This window comes from Gymnogyps californianus, chromosome Z, assembly GCF_018139145.2.
Source record: "Gymnogyps californianus isolate 813 chromosome Z, ASM1813914v2, whole genome shotgun sequence".
Lineage (NCBI taxonomy): Eukaryota > Metazoa > Chordata > Aves > Accipitriformes > Cathartidae > Gymnogyps > Gymnogyps californianus.
The window spans coordinates 22,168,255-22,185,394 of NC_059500.1; the positions used below are offsets into that span (position 1 = coordinate 22,168,255).

At 35.7% G+C, this 17,140-nt stretch overlaps 1 protein-coding gene across 1 annotated transcript in view; it reads right to left on the reverse strand.

Annotated features, from left to right (window-relative positions):
• YTHDC2 (YTH N6-methyladenosine RNA binding protein C2) overlaps positions 1 to 17,140 on the reverse strand; it is a 37,596-nt gene that overhangs the window by 4,100 nt on the left and 16,356 nt on the right. Inside the window, exons 10-29 of the mRNA XM_050912720.1 lie at positions 16,853 to 16,988; positions 16,372 to 16,498; positions 15,235 to 15,300; positions 14,120 to 14,298; positions 13,847 to 13,943; positions 13,674 to 13,761; positions 13,503 to 13,583; positions 12,511 to 12,593; positions 11,371 to 11,476; positions 11,104 to 11,223; positions 10,460 to 10,732; positions 9,789 to 9,915; positions 9,055 to 9,260; positions 8,297 to 8,492; positions 7,044 to 7,153; positions 5,214 to 5,506; positions 4,613 to 4,790; positions 3,370 to 3,573; positions 1,330 to 1,512; positions 4 to 107 (exon numbers count right to left, since the gene is read on the reverse strand). Coding sequence (XP_050768677.1) covers positions 27 to 107; positions 1,330 to 1,512; positions 3,370 to 3,573; positions 4,613 to 4,790; positions 5,214 to 5,506; positions 7,044 to 7,153; positions 8,297 to 8,492; positions 9,055 to 9,260; positions 9,789 to 9,915; positions 10,460 to 10,732; positions 11,104 to 11,223; positions 11,371 to 11,476; positions 12,511 to 12,593; positions 13,503 to 13,583; positions 13,674 to 13,761; positions 13,847 to 13,943; positions 14,120 to 14,298; positions 15,235 to 15,300; positions 16,372 to 16,498; positions 16,853 to 16,988 — 2,934 coding nt within the window. The 3' untranslated portion in view covers positions 4 to 26. The remainder of the gene's footprint in view (positions 1 to 3; positions 108 to 1,329; positions 1,513 to 3,369; positions 3,574 to 4,612; positions 4,791 to 5,213; positions 5,507 to 7,043; positions 7,154 to 8,296; positions 8,493 to 9,054; positions 9,261 to 9,788; positions 9,916 to 10,459; positions 10,733 to 11,103; positions 11,224 to 11,370; positions 11,477 to 12,510; positions 12,594 to 13,502; positions 13,584 to 13,673; positions 13,762 to 13,846; positions 13,944 to 14,119; positions 14,299 to 15,234; positions 15,301 to 16,371; positions 16,499 to 16,852; positions 16,989 to 17,140) is intronic.

The following is a 17,140-nucleotide window of genomic DNA, read 5'->3' on the forward strand; positions in this document are numbered from 1 at the left end:
TACCTCTATCACATTATTTGACATGCTCAATCAGTTGAGTTTTTTCCTGCCAAAGGAATACGGTCCCAAAGCTGTAGCAACTGCTCTCCAACTTGCGGTTCCAGCTCCTAGAAATGAGCAGGAAATTACAGAAGTTATTTGCACTGCTACTATTGAACATATAGAAACTATTTATAACAAAACTGTTAGATGATGTTACTGGTGATTGCTTTCAGTCTTTCTGAAAGAGTGCATTCCTTTTGCTGTCGAGACATACATTAGAACTCCCCGCACAGGAAAGTTTTTTTTACTAGGGTTCAAGAGGAGACAAACTTTCATAAGCAACCCTGGCCTATAGGTTGTTTGGGGGTTTTTTCATTCACAATAAGATGACAGCTCTTAAGAAGAGAATTCTGAGTGAGCACACCACCACCATATACGAGAACATATGCACCATATACTTTGTACCTTCCACAGGTCACTTCTTAACTAAAGATCATTATTCTCCGTATCTTTTAAATTTAATTCTGTCAAGTGTGGTGGAGAATGTGGAAAGGCAGGTCACAGGTAATACAGTGGCTCTTGGTGGAATCATAGACATTAATATAAACCACTTGTTTTTAATATCGTTAAGACTCTTTAGGTCTTAAGAGCCACTTACAACAGAAGCACTGTTAACTCCATCACATGCTACATTCCTTTCCTCGTTCTTACAGTATGTTCCTTTCCTCATTCTTAAAACTGGAGAGGTTTTGGGGAAGTAGTGAGAAGATGATACAAAAAGTTTAGCTCTAGAATCTCATATCAAGGAGATATTTTGGGAGGGGACTAGGGAGAACGCAGAGACTGCCACAAAGAACTCTTGTGCCAATTCTCTTCCAGCTTTTGTAGTTGCATTTAGTGTTAACAGATGGGAGAACTGTCCTAAGCTTTATTCTACCTCAAATCTCAAGATTCTCTTCAGTCTTTACAGGAAACTCCAAGCTATAATTATGAACAGTTATTTGGGTGTGACAGACTACCTTGGGGATCAAATCTGTGCCAAACAGGGAACAAATCTCCAGAACCAAAATTACAAATTCCAAAAAGCTTTTATTTTTGGAAGCATCCAGCTTTAATATTTTTTTTTTTTTAAACACGTATTAAGCAAGAAACTGCTTTGATTTTATCAAAAAGCCTCCATTACTTCAACAATAATGCATTAGCAGAATGTACAATGTGCATCAATGAACTGTGATTCAGATTAACAGATATATGAGGACAGTTGAGATAAATGTCAAGGCTAAATGAGCTAATAAACAATACACAGTTCTACCAAGTAAAGACGACTTTAGAAGAGAATAACATTACCTGGCCATCTCTGCTTATTTGTACTTTCTTATTGTCATTCCAAGGGTTGAGCAAATGGTGTGCAAACTGAAAAGGAACGCTTTCTTTTCGGATCCACTCCACCTTAAATACACCTCCGAAACCAGCAGATCCCCAGTCTTGACTTTTCTCACACCCTATCTCTGAAGCCATTCTAGCAAAACCCTGGAGCAAAAAATTGAAATATGAAAGCAAAGACATAATTAGAGAGCATCTGCTTACGTTGGAATTAAATAAGTGACTGGACTTCATACGAAACTTTCAAATTAGTTTCAAAGTGATTCACACACTCTCCCCCATGAAGCTGGATCTTTTAAAATGTTTACATCTAGGAAGTTAAAAGAAGTATCATTTGTTTTTCCACTTCAAATATGCCCTCTAGAGTTTGACCACAGAGAATGTGTCTCAACTAATCTCTCACAATTCCATTAAAAGTTTTTTTAAGCTTTGTAACAGAGGTTGAAAAGGTGTTGTAAAACCATTTGAAGCATAAGGAAACAAGATGAATGTTCTACTACATAATAGTCCATTAGCTATTCCTTGTTAGTTGCAGATATTTTTTTGTAGAAATCTATTCCTTCCTTCCCATGTTCCCTCTAAACAACAAATTTTCACACAGAATTAAGAGAGTGTAGCTGTTCTTCAAAGAAGTCAAAGTTGCTTTTATTTCCTTCTTCAACAAAATGGGAAGAAATTACAACAAGACAAGTATTCAGAAAGAAAATGAAAAAAAAACTCCAAATCCAAGATTGCTTCTAACTTATTTAAGGACATCCCTACTTGCCCACACACCAAACAAAACAAAACAAACCAAACCACCATATACCCAACTTATGAACTATTCAGGCAAATTTCTGCCATTTATGACTTAGGAGTCCAAGAGATGCAGTGCACTACCTAAGTTACCAGCACACACTACTGTTCTAAGACATGCAGTCCTAGATAGCTCCAGCCAGACTTAAATGGAAATTAAAAATACAGGTGGAAAGTAAAGAGACACTTGGTACAAGAGAATATTAATAGGAATGTTAATCTCACATTCCCATGAATGTCCAGTGCATTGTCAAAACTGGAAGGGCAAGGTAACATCAACCACCTACACTCCTGACTTCAGGATATCTTTCCCCTCCCAGCTTCCTTGTCTAAGAGCACCAATACAACAGCCCATTTTCAGTATCAGCTAGCATGCTGAAAATTACTTTCCAATATTACATCTGCATTTGCCAAATCATCATATGTATATCTCACCATAATCCTTCAGTGGTATCACCAAGACAGCTGTATTTGGGCTAGTTCATTAGATTTTAAGTTTAGCTGACTTTTATAAATAGTTTATAAATAAAGAGGTCAGCTGAACTTTCTTTACCTGGAACAACTGAGTTTAGCCTGCTCTACAACACAGCTAACCTGCAACTTTGCACTACCAGGTCAAGTCTTTAACTTCAAACTGGCTACAAATTTGTCAACAAATTGTTGACAAACACCTTGCTAAACCTGAAGTCAAGACACAGCTCTGAAAGAATCACTGCTATGACTTTCCAGCTTCCTGACTTTTAGAAACTACAGCTCAGGCAAACCAGATTTTATTAAAATTTGTAATAAAGACATCTATGAGTTTCCTGGCTTTAGAAAGCTGTGACTTGACTATAACTGCTTGTTCACCTACAATATTTATTTTGGCATGCAGAGAAAAGAGTAGCAATCCCCTGCTTTGTTTGAATTTTTTTGTTTATTTGTTTTGTTGTTGTTAAGGATTAATGTAGGGCATAAACATTATTCTGACTCAAGATGTTTGGAGGCAGTTCAGCGGTAGCCTTTGAGTGACTAACTGAGTTATCCAAAAGGGTGTATTTCAGAGAAGAATGAAATACTCTTTTGTCAGCAACCAGATACATTTGCCTGCTACTCTACTTACTAGAAGGTCAGAAGTCATAAGCAAAAACCTCCATACTACACAGTCATTTGCTGCACTCTCCTAAACCATCAACCAAAGCTAGTATTTAGTATTAACTAAGGACTCACCTGAAAGTGTCCAGACCCTTGAACAGAAAATATTAAGTAAACCACGCTGCTCTCCCAAAAGGCTCTATTAAGTTTTCGTTCATTACTTGGCGTAGTAGACCATATACCCTTCTGTTGAGAAATATCAATGTTTTGCAAGTTGCTACTTTTCATTATAAAGTACCGAACTGGCATATTTGGTCTTGGTGAAGGAGATTTGGAACCCTGGAAAAATCAAATTAAGCTACAATAAAATAAACCAGGCTTTAGTTCTAAAGTTTACACACATGAAGACAGAAATCCCTTGACTGCGCTCCCACCCTCCTCCCACAGATTCTACAAGAAACACAGAATCCCTCAGCTGGTACTGTCTGAATTGGTTTTAAAATGTATTTCACATCTATTTTACATTTTTTAAGCACTTTCCAAAATAATAATTCATTCATGAGGGGCAGCAAACAAATATAGCAGAACAGGCCTGAACACTCTAGTGATTAATTACAATTCTTTGAAGTCTGACACCTCCTCAGATGACACAAAATTAATCATTCCAGACTGTAGCCTGAAGTACACTACTCACATTTCCACCTTCAGGAAACATAAGTTTTCTCCCTTTTACTTTGGCTGAATTTAAAAACTGAAAGATTTAAGAGGAATTATTAAAACTTCCAATGAGTCCATGCCTGGAGGAACAATGGGTTTTCCTCTCAGTGATCTGTTTAATATTACTGCAGTTTACTATTCAAGTACATAGGGAGAATTATGCAAATAACCTCATTAAGAATGTGTGCTTTGTTAAAATAACTGTCATTTAAAAAGGAAGCAGTCATAAGGCAGATAACAAAACTTAAAGAGAATCAGTATCAATGTATGCTATTACAGAAACAGAGGAAGGCAGAATCCAAAGAATTCAGAAGTGCATGTACTGTATACTAATTTAGAGAAAAAAAAAATACATCTTCACTGGTTATTATACGAAATTTTTTAAAAAAACATGGTTTTTTTCTACTTTGGATAGCTGTACCTCAGCAGTCTGCAAAGAATAATATTTTTACTGTATTAAACTAGTGTAACAAGGTTATTTGGTCTAGATTTTAAGTTCCAGAAAAAAATAAGTATTATGCAGCAGTTAAAAATGAAAATCTAAGTTAGGATCTTAATTTATCAATATACTACCTGATAGCTGCTGAAAGATACCAGCAAATTTGTTTCTGAAATTCTATTAATTTTGAAGAGTGAGGTAATTTGTTTACGAGAACTATACCTTTCCAGATATTGGAGAAGAAGGACTAGCACAGGGGCTAGGATAGCTACTGCTGTCTGTAGACTTCACTGATGATTGATCTGACCTGTCATCTGAAGTTCGTTTGGAGTGCAGAATGTTTTTTTCTTTGTACTTCTTTGGCTGGTGAAGTGCAGGAGGTGTAGATTTCATTAAAACTCTAAAACGTAAAGGTAGATACAGGATATATCAGAATTTTCGTAAGCAGTCACAGAACAATTTATATCTACATATCAGCCTATTGCATGACTATATATATTACAGTAATTTCAAAACATATTAAACACTAACTGAAAAAATACTGATCATGCATTGTTTTTCAATGCTAGGGTTAAACCTCTTCTGCTACTTCTTCCCAGAGATCACAATTCATGGACAATATTCCTGACTGCTCTCTCAAACGGCAGGCACACATATGAAACACTTCTCAATGAAATCACAACTACAACGCAGCATAGGACAGTATCAATTCTTTCAATTGTATTTCTGCTGTTTCTTCCTTATTACTAGCAGAAGTTCAAGTGATGCTTTTATAGCTAAATAAATTACAACCTACAGTCTCTAGAAGATCTCAAAAGCTTACTTTTCAGCATTAGAGGAGTCATCAGAGAATTCAGTTTCTGCTGAGCTTTTTCTGCTGTTGGTTGACCTCCATGTAGATGCTAAAGGAAGTTCTTCAGAAGTCATAGGTCTTGGTCTCTGACCAATTCCTGAAGGCTGCTGCAAACCTGCAGACTGTTCTTCAGTACTTAAAACAGCTATAATTGCTCTTACAGTTGTTTCATCAACTTGAGACCATGGTTTAGAAGGAGCTCGCATACGACGCAGAAATAAGCTATGCCACTTCTGTCTGAGTTGCAACAGCAAACCAGCAGCCTGTAATGAATTTCAATTCTGCTAAAAACTAATAAAAATTAAATCAGACAGATAAAGGTACCCTATGTCTTTCCTATCAGGCAGCATCTGGCATTTTAAAATTAACAGGGTCCAAACTGAAAGGCAAGACTAAAGTGCCGGGGAGGAGGAGAAAACTCCACATTTAAACTAAGCTGTTATCTTGTCTTTCCTCAGATGCAAGATCATTTTTAAAACGTTTTATTTCATTTAGCTTTGTACCAAACTTAAAATTATATTGTAAACCCACAGGATTTTTTTATTTTTCACTTTAAAATACTATCTTAAAAAAAAAAAATCTTTTCATGTTTTATGCCCTTCCTCTCAATTCAGTCTGTATTAATGCACTCTTCATTCATACCTGAGCGAAAAGAGCTCTAAGTGACATATTTTTCTTACATAGACTTCTGCTCAAATGAGATGACTGAATTTAGAAGACTAGTCTAATTCCCATGTTATCAGAAATGCTTCCATTTTTAAAAAAAAAAAAAAAAAAAAAAAAATCACACTTTTGAACATCTCTAGAAGAGACGGTATTATTATTAGATCTGATAAGTTCAAGTGTTTCATAACCCATAAACTACTCTATCTCTTGCCACAGCCAGAGCTTCTCAATGACCTGAAGACTTCTATCTTCAAAAGGTTCTTTTTCTTTTTCTAAAATCTGACAGCAACTTTCTTTCAGCAACTCCAACTTCAAGTGCTCCATTTTGACCCAACTTTAGTCATCCTCTCAGAGAAGGAAATACACAATATGCCATTGTGACTGTTCACTCAACTCCTGCTCAGATATTGGCTAACCCAGCTCATGCTAAGGCTTGATGTGTGCTGGGAACAGTGCCATTAGGTCAAAACAAGAGCACCACGTAGGCAGGACAGGGGGCCAGAAAGAGCTGAAGGGCCATTATGCAGCCACTAGCCACTATCACCTGCAGCTTGCCGTCTCCTGCAGCCATTATCTTTTGTCTGGCAGTTTTGACAGAACCTGCTAACTTATAGAAATGGACCAAACCTCCAAGCTGGAAGGTATGAAACATCAGCTTACCCAAAAAGCTTTTGAAGTGGATCTAACAGCAGCTGGACTGCTGAGGCTTTCCTGCTTCCCAGTGTGAATCAGGGGATGCCCACACCGTGGCAGAGGAAGAAGGATGAGCACTCTCACCATCAGCTAGGTAACTAATTCTTTTTTTTTTTTTTGCTCATAGGTGCATGAATTGAGAATTACGGGTTATAAGTTATGAAACCTAACAACCTGAATGGTGAATAAGTGAATTCACTTGATAGACTAGTCCGGGCAAAAGCGGATTGAGCCCATTTGTTGTATTTCTTAAGGAACTCAGGAAATAAACATTAAATCGCAGAGTATGTTGTCTGGTAAATTTGAGACACCCAAACAGACTGTGACAGCCGGTCAATTACAGAAAATTCTTGGCTACCCAAATGTTTCAGAAATCTTTTTAGGAAGATATGACAAATATCCTTCTACAAGAAACAAGCATTGAAGTGATACATTACTTACTTCAGGGTCCAGTTTGAGATGGAGCCATTCATCTAGCTTCAGTAGTGCCAAATTAGCAGTTGTTTTGTCCTCCATCTCACTATCACTGTTATCATTAGATACCCCATCCCCTGAATTAAATATAAAAGGTGCATTAACATTTCTATATTATTTCCACTTATACACAAAAAAACTGAACACTACTGTATTACCAGCAATAAACCCATTTTCCTTCTATATTTTACTTTAAAAGGTAAACATTTGTAAAACCACTTTTTATTTTCTATATATACACCTCAGTGAAAAGTCCGTGCTTCAGTTGGCAGAACTCAAGTATCCAGACCTGCTGAGGGCCCTGCTATGTAAGCACCTGTATTGATGTGATCTGACTCACTCATGTACCTTCATTAATGTCAACATGCCATTATCAAACTTTTGCCTGAAGTTGTTTGCAAAACCACACATTGCTCTATGCTTTATTTCCTAGTGAAACAGCAGATTTAAAGACCCATTAAGAAAAAAAAATACATAAATACACACATACGGCTACTAAGTAGGATTCTAATTTTTTTTTTAGTGCAATTCAATCAGCATAAACACTATTTTAAGGGTAACAGTTTAAGAGCAAGACAGGAAAGCTTCAAAAATAACTTGGACTCTTACTTTGATTCAAACTAATATCTCTAGAGACCTGGCAGCAGGACAGATCATTTTTGCTTCTATTCCTACAGCACTCCACTTAAGTAAAAAAAAAGGAAACTTCTATATATTCCCCATTACTTCTAGTTACTAGCATAGCTAATTGTCATTAAAAGTTATTGGTAGAAAATAATCTTTAAAATGCATGTTTCAGTGGGAAGCAATATGACTATTTGCCATATTGATAGTTTCCAAATTGTTACTGTTTGAATAATCTGGTTCAAAGTATCAAATAAACTAGTCTGTAGAAAAAACATGCATACTACACTTTTCAGCTTTAGTATTGCCATTAGACCTTTTGTTTGCATTTTTTATTTCATTACAAACTATACTGTAATTTCTGAGACTTCAGAACTATGTAAGTGTAATGTATGGATATGAATCTATAAGGATTCACAAAACTGAGACATTTATTACAGAGCCTATAAACTATTCTTGAACAGCTACAGGAACTACAGCTCTGTTGTTTTAAGAATTAGCCAATATATGTATTAAATATTCTTGAAAAATAAGTCTTCCGTATCACATACTAATATATACCAATGGAAACATTCCAAATCCAAACCTTACTATACCTCGAAGGGATGAAGGTTCCTGCAAAGCATTGCTTGGTAATCTAGCTGGTCCACAGAAGAGTGACACAGTGACAGGTGTTACAACAGAACAGCACCTGATATTTGCTATCCTGTGAGCTCTCGTCATTTCATCATATATAAGCCAGTCTGTAGGGAGTGCTTGAATGGCTGCAGCTTGCCCATTTGCTGGGGGAATCTGTGCAAGACCAAATAAGACTAGGCTATTTTACCCTCTATTTGTAATTAAAATAAATTTTAACATATTTCTTATTTTAGATATGTAGAAATAAATACATAAATATTTATATACATATAAACTTATACACACAAATAAAAAAGCAAGAGAGAACTCAGACTCACAAATTATCCTACCACCTTGAAACAAAGTATTTTGCTTTAAAAAAGGATCTTAAAAAAAAAAAAAAAAATCAGTTTCAGAGCAGAACTTCTTCCTGCTATTATGAGCAGGGATTGTTACATCTTTAAAATAGTTTCATAAATACATTTTTTTTACCATTTTGTCTCTTTCCACCTAGAAGAAGGACTAACTGAAATAACTTTTGATGAAATAATATTGGAAAAATAAACCAACTCCAATTCTTTATTTTATCAACTTCCAGGAAAAATATTTTCTAAAAATGTAGTGTTTAATGTACATGCTGCTTTTGAAATACTGACAAGTATGAAGAGACATTTCTAAAATGTTTGACAGACTATAGTGCTCTTTTTTGTGAGCTATAAATTCAAAGTGATTTTACCTTTTTATATTGAGGTTGACTAAGAACAGAGGTAGGATGAAATCGTACTTTCTTCTCCTTAGGTCCAGTCAAAACCAGGCCTTCTCTGTCTACGTGCACTAGATTGGGATACATCCCAGCCACTAAGGCAGCTTTAACTACAGCCCAGTTTTCAGAGTTAGTATTAACATCTCTAATATCGGCTCCTCCTCTGGCTCTAACAAAACCTGAAGAAAGAAGAGGACAAAAATGTGTTATATTTGCTTGTATTTAAGATCTACTTTTTTGCTTCTCAAAAGGAATTTGAAAAAAAAAAAAAAGTGAAATAAGCTACAAATTTGTTGCATTTTTCACCACTGCCAACCTTAACAGCACCAAGAAGAAACCATTATACTGAAATCCTTCTGATAGGGGGTTTTATACAAACACAGAATAGGATTACTTTTTACAACACAAAGACATTTCCTATGGCAATAATTTATTAGAATGTAAAAATCCAAGGAAACATATCTCACACTGAAAGCCAGTGGCATGTGGAACAATCAGGGTGCTTTCAGTTACATCAGCTGCTCCCCAGCCACACTTCCTCACTCTAGTATCTGCACCATGCCCAGCATGAATGTGTACTGGTCTGTTTCAAATTAAGGAAGGAAAATGACACCAGTGAACACTATTCTTTTTACAATTTGTATACACTTGTACTAGGTATACACTTGACTCCAAAACTATGTTAAAATTTTTTCCAAGCTATTTACCTGAGGCCCTAAGCTGGCCAAGCAACTGTGTTCTCATTCCTATGATGATTTCCATCGTGGCTTGAGACAGGAAGTTCTTTTCACAGAAGGCTCTCTCCCAGCCATCACTACGGGCCTTCTGCCACGCCTGTAAAGATTTTTTTTTTTTTTTTTACATTTGCCTATTAATTTGATTAGCTAAAATTAAGAAATGCTCTTTTTTTAGAAAATGACATTTACATCAATAAAATGAAGGCAAAAACCATTCTGAAAGAAAGGAAATGTATCGAACCAGATTTTTTTTTTCTGGTTAAGCACTAGATTCTCTTTACCCATTCCCTAAATTAACATAATAATCATTATGTTATTATAAGATCATTATATTAAGTTATTATAAAGATCATCATGTTAAGATTGTTATTTTAAGTTATCAGTGTCGCAGGACATACAGTGGCACCTTGTTGGAACATTCAGAATTTAACCAGGTTTAAAAACATTAAAAAATCTGACAAAAAGTGTTGCCTCACAAATTTATGAGTCCAATATACAGGAAAGCCACTAGGCAAAAATAAAGTTTCTTCTCCAAGGACTTATTCATAGTCTATCATTCTACATCCAACTTGACTGGTACATCATTTACTTTGCTAAGTGATCTACTGCGATTAGTACTCTTTCTGAAGATGAAATAATACCTGGAAAGCCCTGAGAAGCGCCATATGGTCACTAAATGTTCCTGCAGTAAAACGTTTTCTACACAGCATGGCTGCACGCTTTTGAGAGGCCAGTGTAGGTAGGACAAAAGGGTCTCGATATGCAAGAGTGCAAGCAATAGTAAGAATAGGATCCAGGCACTTCAAAACAACAGCACACAACACCATTTTACCAAGGTGTGGCTCTACTGGTAATTCAGTGAGATGATAACCAAGTTCAGTGAGATCTTCCCAAGGGTCCATGGCATCTATTGTCTGTTTAAAAAAAAAAAAGGGGGGGGGGGGGGGGGGGGGGGGATGGGGGGGGGTAAAGTGGACAAAATTAATTTACAATACAAGCAGAAAGGATGTAAATACTGGACATTAAGTAGACTTGTTCCCAAACACTAAGAGAGCAAGTCAAACTCTTAACAGTTTGACATGAGATTTTTTAAGCACTCTCTTCCTTTCACATGGAAAAATACATCCACACACATAAAATGAAAATAGACAACACACAAAAACTCAAAGCATCCTTAAGTAACCAAACAACAGTCTCAGCAGAAACAAAACTCAGTAAGATATGTTGCCACACCACAAATACAGAATGAAATACAACTCCCATCTAAATGTATTCCTCTGCTGACCTTAAGCATTTGCACGGCATTTCTCACAATTAAAGCTGGTGGAGGATCAGGAGCTTTCATAAGAAAGTCAATAATTGGACAATTAATTGGAGCCAGAAGTTTTGTGTGTAAACAAAGCTCCTGAAAGTTAAAAAGCAAAAAAAGATTGTTAAGATTGGGGGGGGGGAGGACACACACGACAAACAACACAACACTTTTTTGGAGTTAATAGCATGGTTTGATGATAATACATTTTTTAAAAGCTAAAATTTCTAACTGAACGTGCACCTGAAGCGGCATTCTTAGAAGTTCTGGAGTCTGAAATTCCAACATATTCTGAAATCGGAGCCTGCTGAAGAGACGAAAACAGACTCCAGGCTGACAGCGCCCAGCCCTTGAAAATAAAATATAGGAAGTTGTTGAAAATTAGAATTTCTTTTTAAAAAAAATTAAAAAATAAAAAACCAACACACACACACAAACTTAGAATGGAAATGTAGAAACAGGTCTGAGAAAAAGATAATTTTGTCATTAAGTCCCACACATGAGGTGAGAGTTTTCCAGTACATGGATTATTTTTGATAGTATGGAAGTGTGTTGTTATAATTCTACCCCAACACTGAAAGATCTGGAGAAACAAAAATAAGGCCTATCTAAAAATAAAGTGATGCGGGTTTTTTGCTAACCTAAGATCAATCCAAATCTCAACTGTCCTTTGCTGTAAGGAATATAAGTTGTAAACTTCCCTCCTTCCTCTTCACATCCCCCAAACAGTTGGAAGTTACTCTGGGAGTAAAAGGTAGAATGAAGACCAAACAACTTGTGAGTGAGGGGACAGAGACAGCAAATGCTCACATTCATGCTCAAATTCCTGCAGGTTAATGCCAATATCATATCACCAAACATAGGCATTTGTTGCTACATATCCTTTTAGCCCTCACCCAGTGTTGGGAAGAATATGATAAAGGCCTGTTAAGTCATGAATAGTTTGGACAAGGCGAATAAGGAATCACTGCTCAATGTCTCTTCTAATATAGAGAGGAAGGGGCATCAATTAAAAACTAGCAATAGGCAGCCCTTTGCCCACAGGTAAGTTGTGAAACACCCTATTGGACACTGTGGCTGCTGGTGCTACATGGGAGAAAGAGGAAGGAGAAGAAGTTTATGACGGGAAAACAACCTAGACCTAATGTAAGCTTTGGGAAATTCCTGTGTGTCACTCTTCTACAACTTGGGAAATGACTCCAAGGAAATACATGCTGACCCTTACTCTTCCGCAGAGAATTAGCATTGGCCATTGTCCAACACGATACTGGACTAGGCTAGTAACATTACCCAGTGTGGCTGCTATTACGTTGTGTACTTTATCCTTAACATATAGGACGGTGGATATCTGCAAAATAAAATTCAGTATGAAGCATTTATTACCTGCCTTTTCTCTGGATAGCACTGGCTTTTGAAATCCACACCATTTTTAGCATTGTAACACAACTCAGTGCATCAAAAGACTTCTACAAAAGCAAAGCAAGGAACATAAAAACAAGATTGAATAAGGTACATGAAATAAAAGCTACTAATGACTTAGATCATCAACAGAAGTTCTCTAAAAAAAAATTAATATAAGCACCAGCAGCTTCTGGCACAAAGGTATGTTCTAAAGTACTTAGTTTCAAGTGAATTCATCCTACCTCCTTTGCAGTATCTTTGTGCTACACAGTTTTCTAGTCACTAGGTAATTTAAAGTCAATAAAAGACATTGATTGTGTTTTGTGGTATCACAAACCAAGCAAAAATATGTTGTTATAGTGAATAAAGTTTTCCTCTTTGTCTCACTTGGAAATTACATCCTTATTTTCCTACATTTGATGAAAAATTACAAAAAAATTGTATTACCAGGAGAACTTCAGAAATTTGGTGTGCATATCTCCTATGAAATCCAATTTTATTTTCTAAGCCATATACTAGGTCTTAAACTGCCTCATTATGTTATGTTACTTTTCTTGCACAAGTAATTAGGGAATGGGCATTCAACAGATCAAAAACAGTGCTTAAAAACTTAACGGATTAGACTTGGGCTAGACACAATAGTGGGACAAAGGGAATTCCCAGTGTTCTCTAAGTCTCAGGAAGATGGTGGTCTAAATTGATGGACTTGTTTTAAAAATCAAACAGAAAAACCAAATTAAAAAAAAAAGATCTAGATATCAATGTGCAATAGCTTTTACGGGTTTTTAAACAGCTATTTACAGTATTTGTCATAAAACAAATGGATGTCAAAACTTCTCTAGTGAGTTTTGTTGCTTGACATGCACTAGCTCTCAGCCTACTTAAAAAAAAAAGGTCTCTCAAATTTATGTATCATGTATTTTGAAATAACACTAGGAAGTTTACTTCCCAAAGAAAGTTTAAGCCAATCATACCTCTTTCATCTTGCCTGAGTCAATAACAAATACAACATCATTGACTGTTATGCTGGTTTCTGCAATATTAGTAGAAAGAATCTGCAATTAAAAAAAAAAAAACTATAGTAACTGTAAAAGCAAAGACAAAATAGATCAATATAATATCTGACAGAGTCCTCTGATACTTGCTATTTTGCGGACGCCAGAAGGTGGACTTTTAAGCACCTTCTTCTGATCCAAAGTCTGCATATTTGAATGAAGCATGAAAACTTGGTATCTAATGCAAGACAAAGAGCACATTTTAAGAATCTTTAAAAGAAACAATAAAAACTCAAGACAACCATAGAAACTAGAGGGTTTACCTGTGAGCATTATCAGCAAATCTCTTGTCATCAAAAAGAATACGGTCCCTCAGGCTAACTATCTCATCATATCCAGGAAGAAATATTAAAATAGCTCCTAAAAAAGAAGTTGGTTTACAGAGTTAAACAGAAAATTCACTTCAAATACATGTCAGTACTGCGTATACTAGCACTCGGAAGGCTTCACCTATTTGGTATTACTGAAAAAAGAGCACAATTCATCAGAAGTTGAATCCACAGCAGTTTATTGGGAGTGTGTGTGTATATACCTACCAGCATCACAACTATGACAGATGTTATAAAGTAAGTGCATAATCAGGTCCAGATCCACTTTTTCATCATCAAAACTGTGATGATAAGCTTTCAACAGTTCTCTGTCCTCTGCACTAATGTCACTACCACTTGTTTGGACCAGGGAACTTTCATCCAGATTTCCAAATTCCACTGAAGCACTAAAATATACAAATACACAGGCCAGAGTCAAAGTGCTTTGGGTTTGCATTCAGCCATCAATTCAAATTTATATCAAGACCAATAAGACTACTTGTCTCGAATATTAAAGTGTAGCAGAAGAGCATCTCCACAATACTGTTCACTGATTTAAGTGTTAATCCAGCAAAGCACGCAACTTCAATTTTTAGCATTAACTTTCATTTTATTATACTTCACTGAAACACAACCATAAGCAAGCATGACAGAACTCAAAGAATAAAGACACCATTTGTTTATCTGTTAAAGGAAAAATATTTAAAAGAAACGTATTTTCCAAAAACTTCCCTACCATAATGGTTAAGCATACCAGAAATCACACTAAGAGAAATTACAATAATATAGGTCTCTACAAAACTGTAACTAAACTATGATAACTGTAAGTTAATCAAAAACCAATTCTTGAATGGCCTAGTGTACGTTACTCATATAAAGTTTCTTTAATAAGGCTATCATGCATCAGCTATATACAGGTAAAAAACACACAATAGATTTGTTTCCAAAATAAGCACCTGAAATTAAAATGGTACATGGCATAGAATCGGCATATCCTCTGCATATTTAAGTTACTATAATCACATCCTGCCTAGATACATAATCATGACAGGAATGTCCATATCAAGATGATAAACACTAATAATATAAAAGAAGTCCTACACCACTATAACTATATTTATCCTAGGAGTTGTGCAAACATAATCACTATGATACTGAATACAAACAAACTTTTTTTAAACTAACTACGTTTTCAAAATATTCTTATTCTCAAATAAATCTTGCTATTTAGGCCAGATTTTAAAGCATAAAAAGCTAAAAACTGTTCTGATTAAAAGAAGACAAAACATAAGTTTCCCTTCACCATGTTATACAACTGTTTCTGCAAAGTAGTTATAGCTTACCTGTAGGACTCCAACAGGTCAACCACCTCTGTCTGTCCAAAGCGCTTAGCCCAGTCCAAAGCCATCCTGAAGAGTTGCATAAAAATCTTTATTAATTTCTCACTTCAAAAGATACATACGAATAGCATGTTACGTGAGGAGACAACTGACACTGCACTTTTCTAACAATTTCTGCACTATTGTTTAGTCAGTGCTGTTATTGCTGGATCTGCAGCTTCCCATTTTGAAGTGCATAAACAGGTGTAATAGCTACATGATTTTTAGATAACGGCCAATCTTTACCAAGAAAGAATCCCAGTTTTACACAGAAGTACCTGCAAACATGCAGAAGGAAATGAGGAGGAAGAATGTGCCATTCCTTCAAAAACCACACACCAATGTGCAGAGATAAGCCATGCCTTTTTGCAGTACCCTTTATTAGCTCCTTTAAATCATCCCACGAAGTCATACCCCAGACATTTTCCTCCAAAATGTGTGAAAACATTGGGCTTTTTGATGTCTTATGGAAGTTGCCCTCCTCACAATGCAGTTCACTCTGTTTTCCTTTTAAACTGCATTCCTTCCCAAGTTTTTCAAGTGGTAGTACCAAATATCAAACCCTTGGAATCCCAATTCTTATCTTTCCATATTACGATTATTTACTATAGTTCCCTGTTTATATGAAGACACAATTCATGGCCACAAAAATCTGAATTTTTACAGATTCACAAATATTTTTACAAGATACAACACATTTACAGATATAACACAGCAAAGATCTTTGCACCTGTAGTACACTATTTTAAAATCTGATACAGGTTACTCTCTTAAAATAAGAATCGCCAAAAATTTTGGGTCTAATTCAATCAACCCAGTGAGAAAGACTGCAATTTTTCTTCTAACCAGTGTGTTAAACCAGACTAATTGAAACCAAGAGTGTATATCCCATATTCGAGACTGTTTAATTCAGAATTCAATTTAGAATTTACAGAAAACAATGTGATAAACAGAAGTTAGAAATTGTTTGGACTGTCAAAACCTATCAGTGCTTACAGGAGTCTGATAAGATAGCGAATTAGTTTAGATGTTATAGAAATTCCTTTCTCATTTGTATACTGTCAAATAAATCTATCTTTTAGTTTATCTGTCTGTTTTTACCAGCCATTGGATGATTTGCAGTGGATACTTGCTCCCATACTGATCAGCTGTTCTACTTGACTCAGAAAGCCTCTCCCTGAGGCAATCATTAGTGCAGTCGCGCTGGTTTCACTGTGCCTATAATCAACTGAGAAGTACAAAAACCATCAGCAAACCAATACAAATGTTGTTATTTTTTCATCTAAATGTAGTATATGACTTTCAAAACCCATCCCAAAGAGAATTTGTTTCCTCACTTCTTACCACCAGTCAGTTCATGTGAATTTAACACTATTTTAGAAACATACTATAACATCTGTCAATACTTCAACAAGTAGAACAACAAACTGCTAAGCTCGTTAATTCTGCTAACCCTACTAATTTTTTCAATAGGCATCAGAATTCAAAGGTAACAACATTTGAAATTGGAGATAAAGTAGCCAGAGAAATTCAAGTCATTTTGTCGTTGTTTTTCTCTTATGTAGTAAGATAAGAAACTTACCACTGACATTTTCCGTTAAAATGAGATGGAACACCTGAGCAAAGGAATCAATATCTTTATGCAACCAGATGTCAGAGAGACAAGAATCCATTTCTTTTATTAGCCACGGTTCAAGACAATTTACATCTTTTTCAGTCTGAAGAGGAAATACAGTATTGAAAGATGAATCTCTTCAAAGAGTGGTCTTTATTCTTATATATTAGACACGAAGAATTTGAACAGTTAGTTTTCCAGGTAACAACCAGAAATACAGCATTCAGATATCAGTTAAAGCATTTATTGTATCAT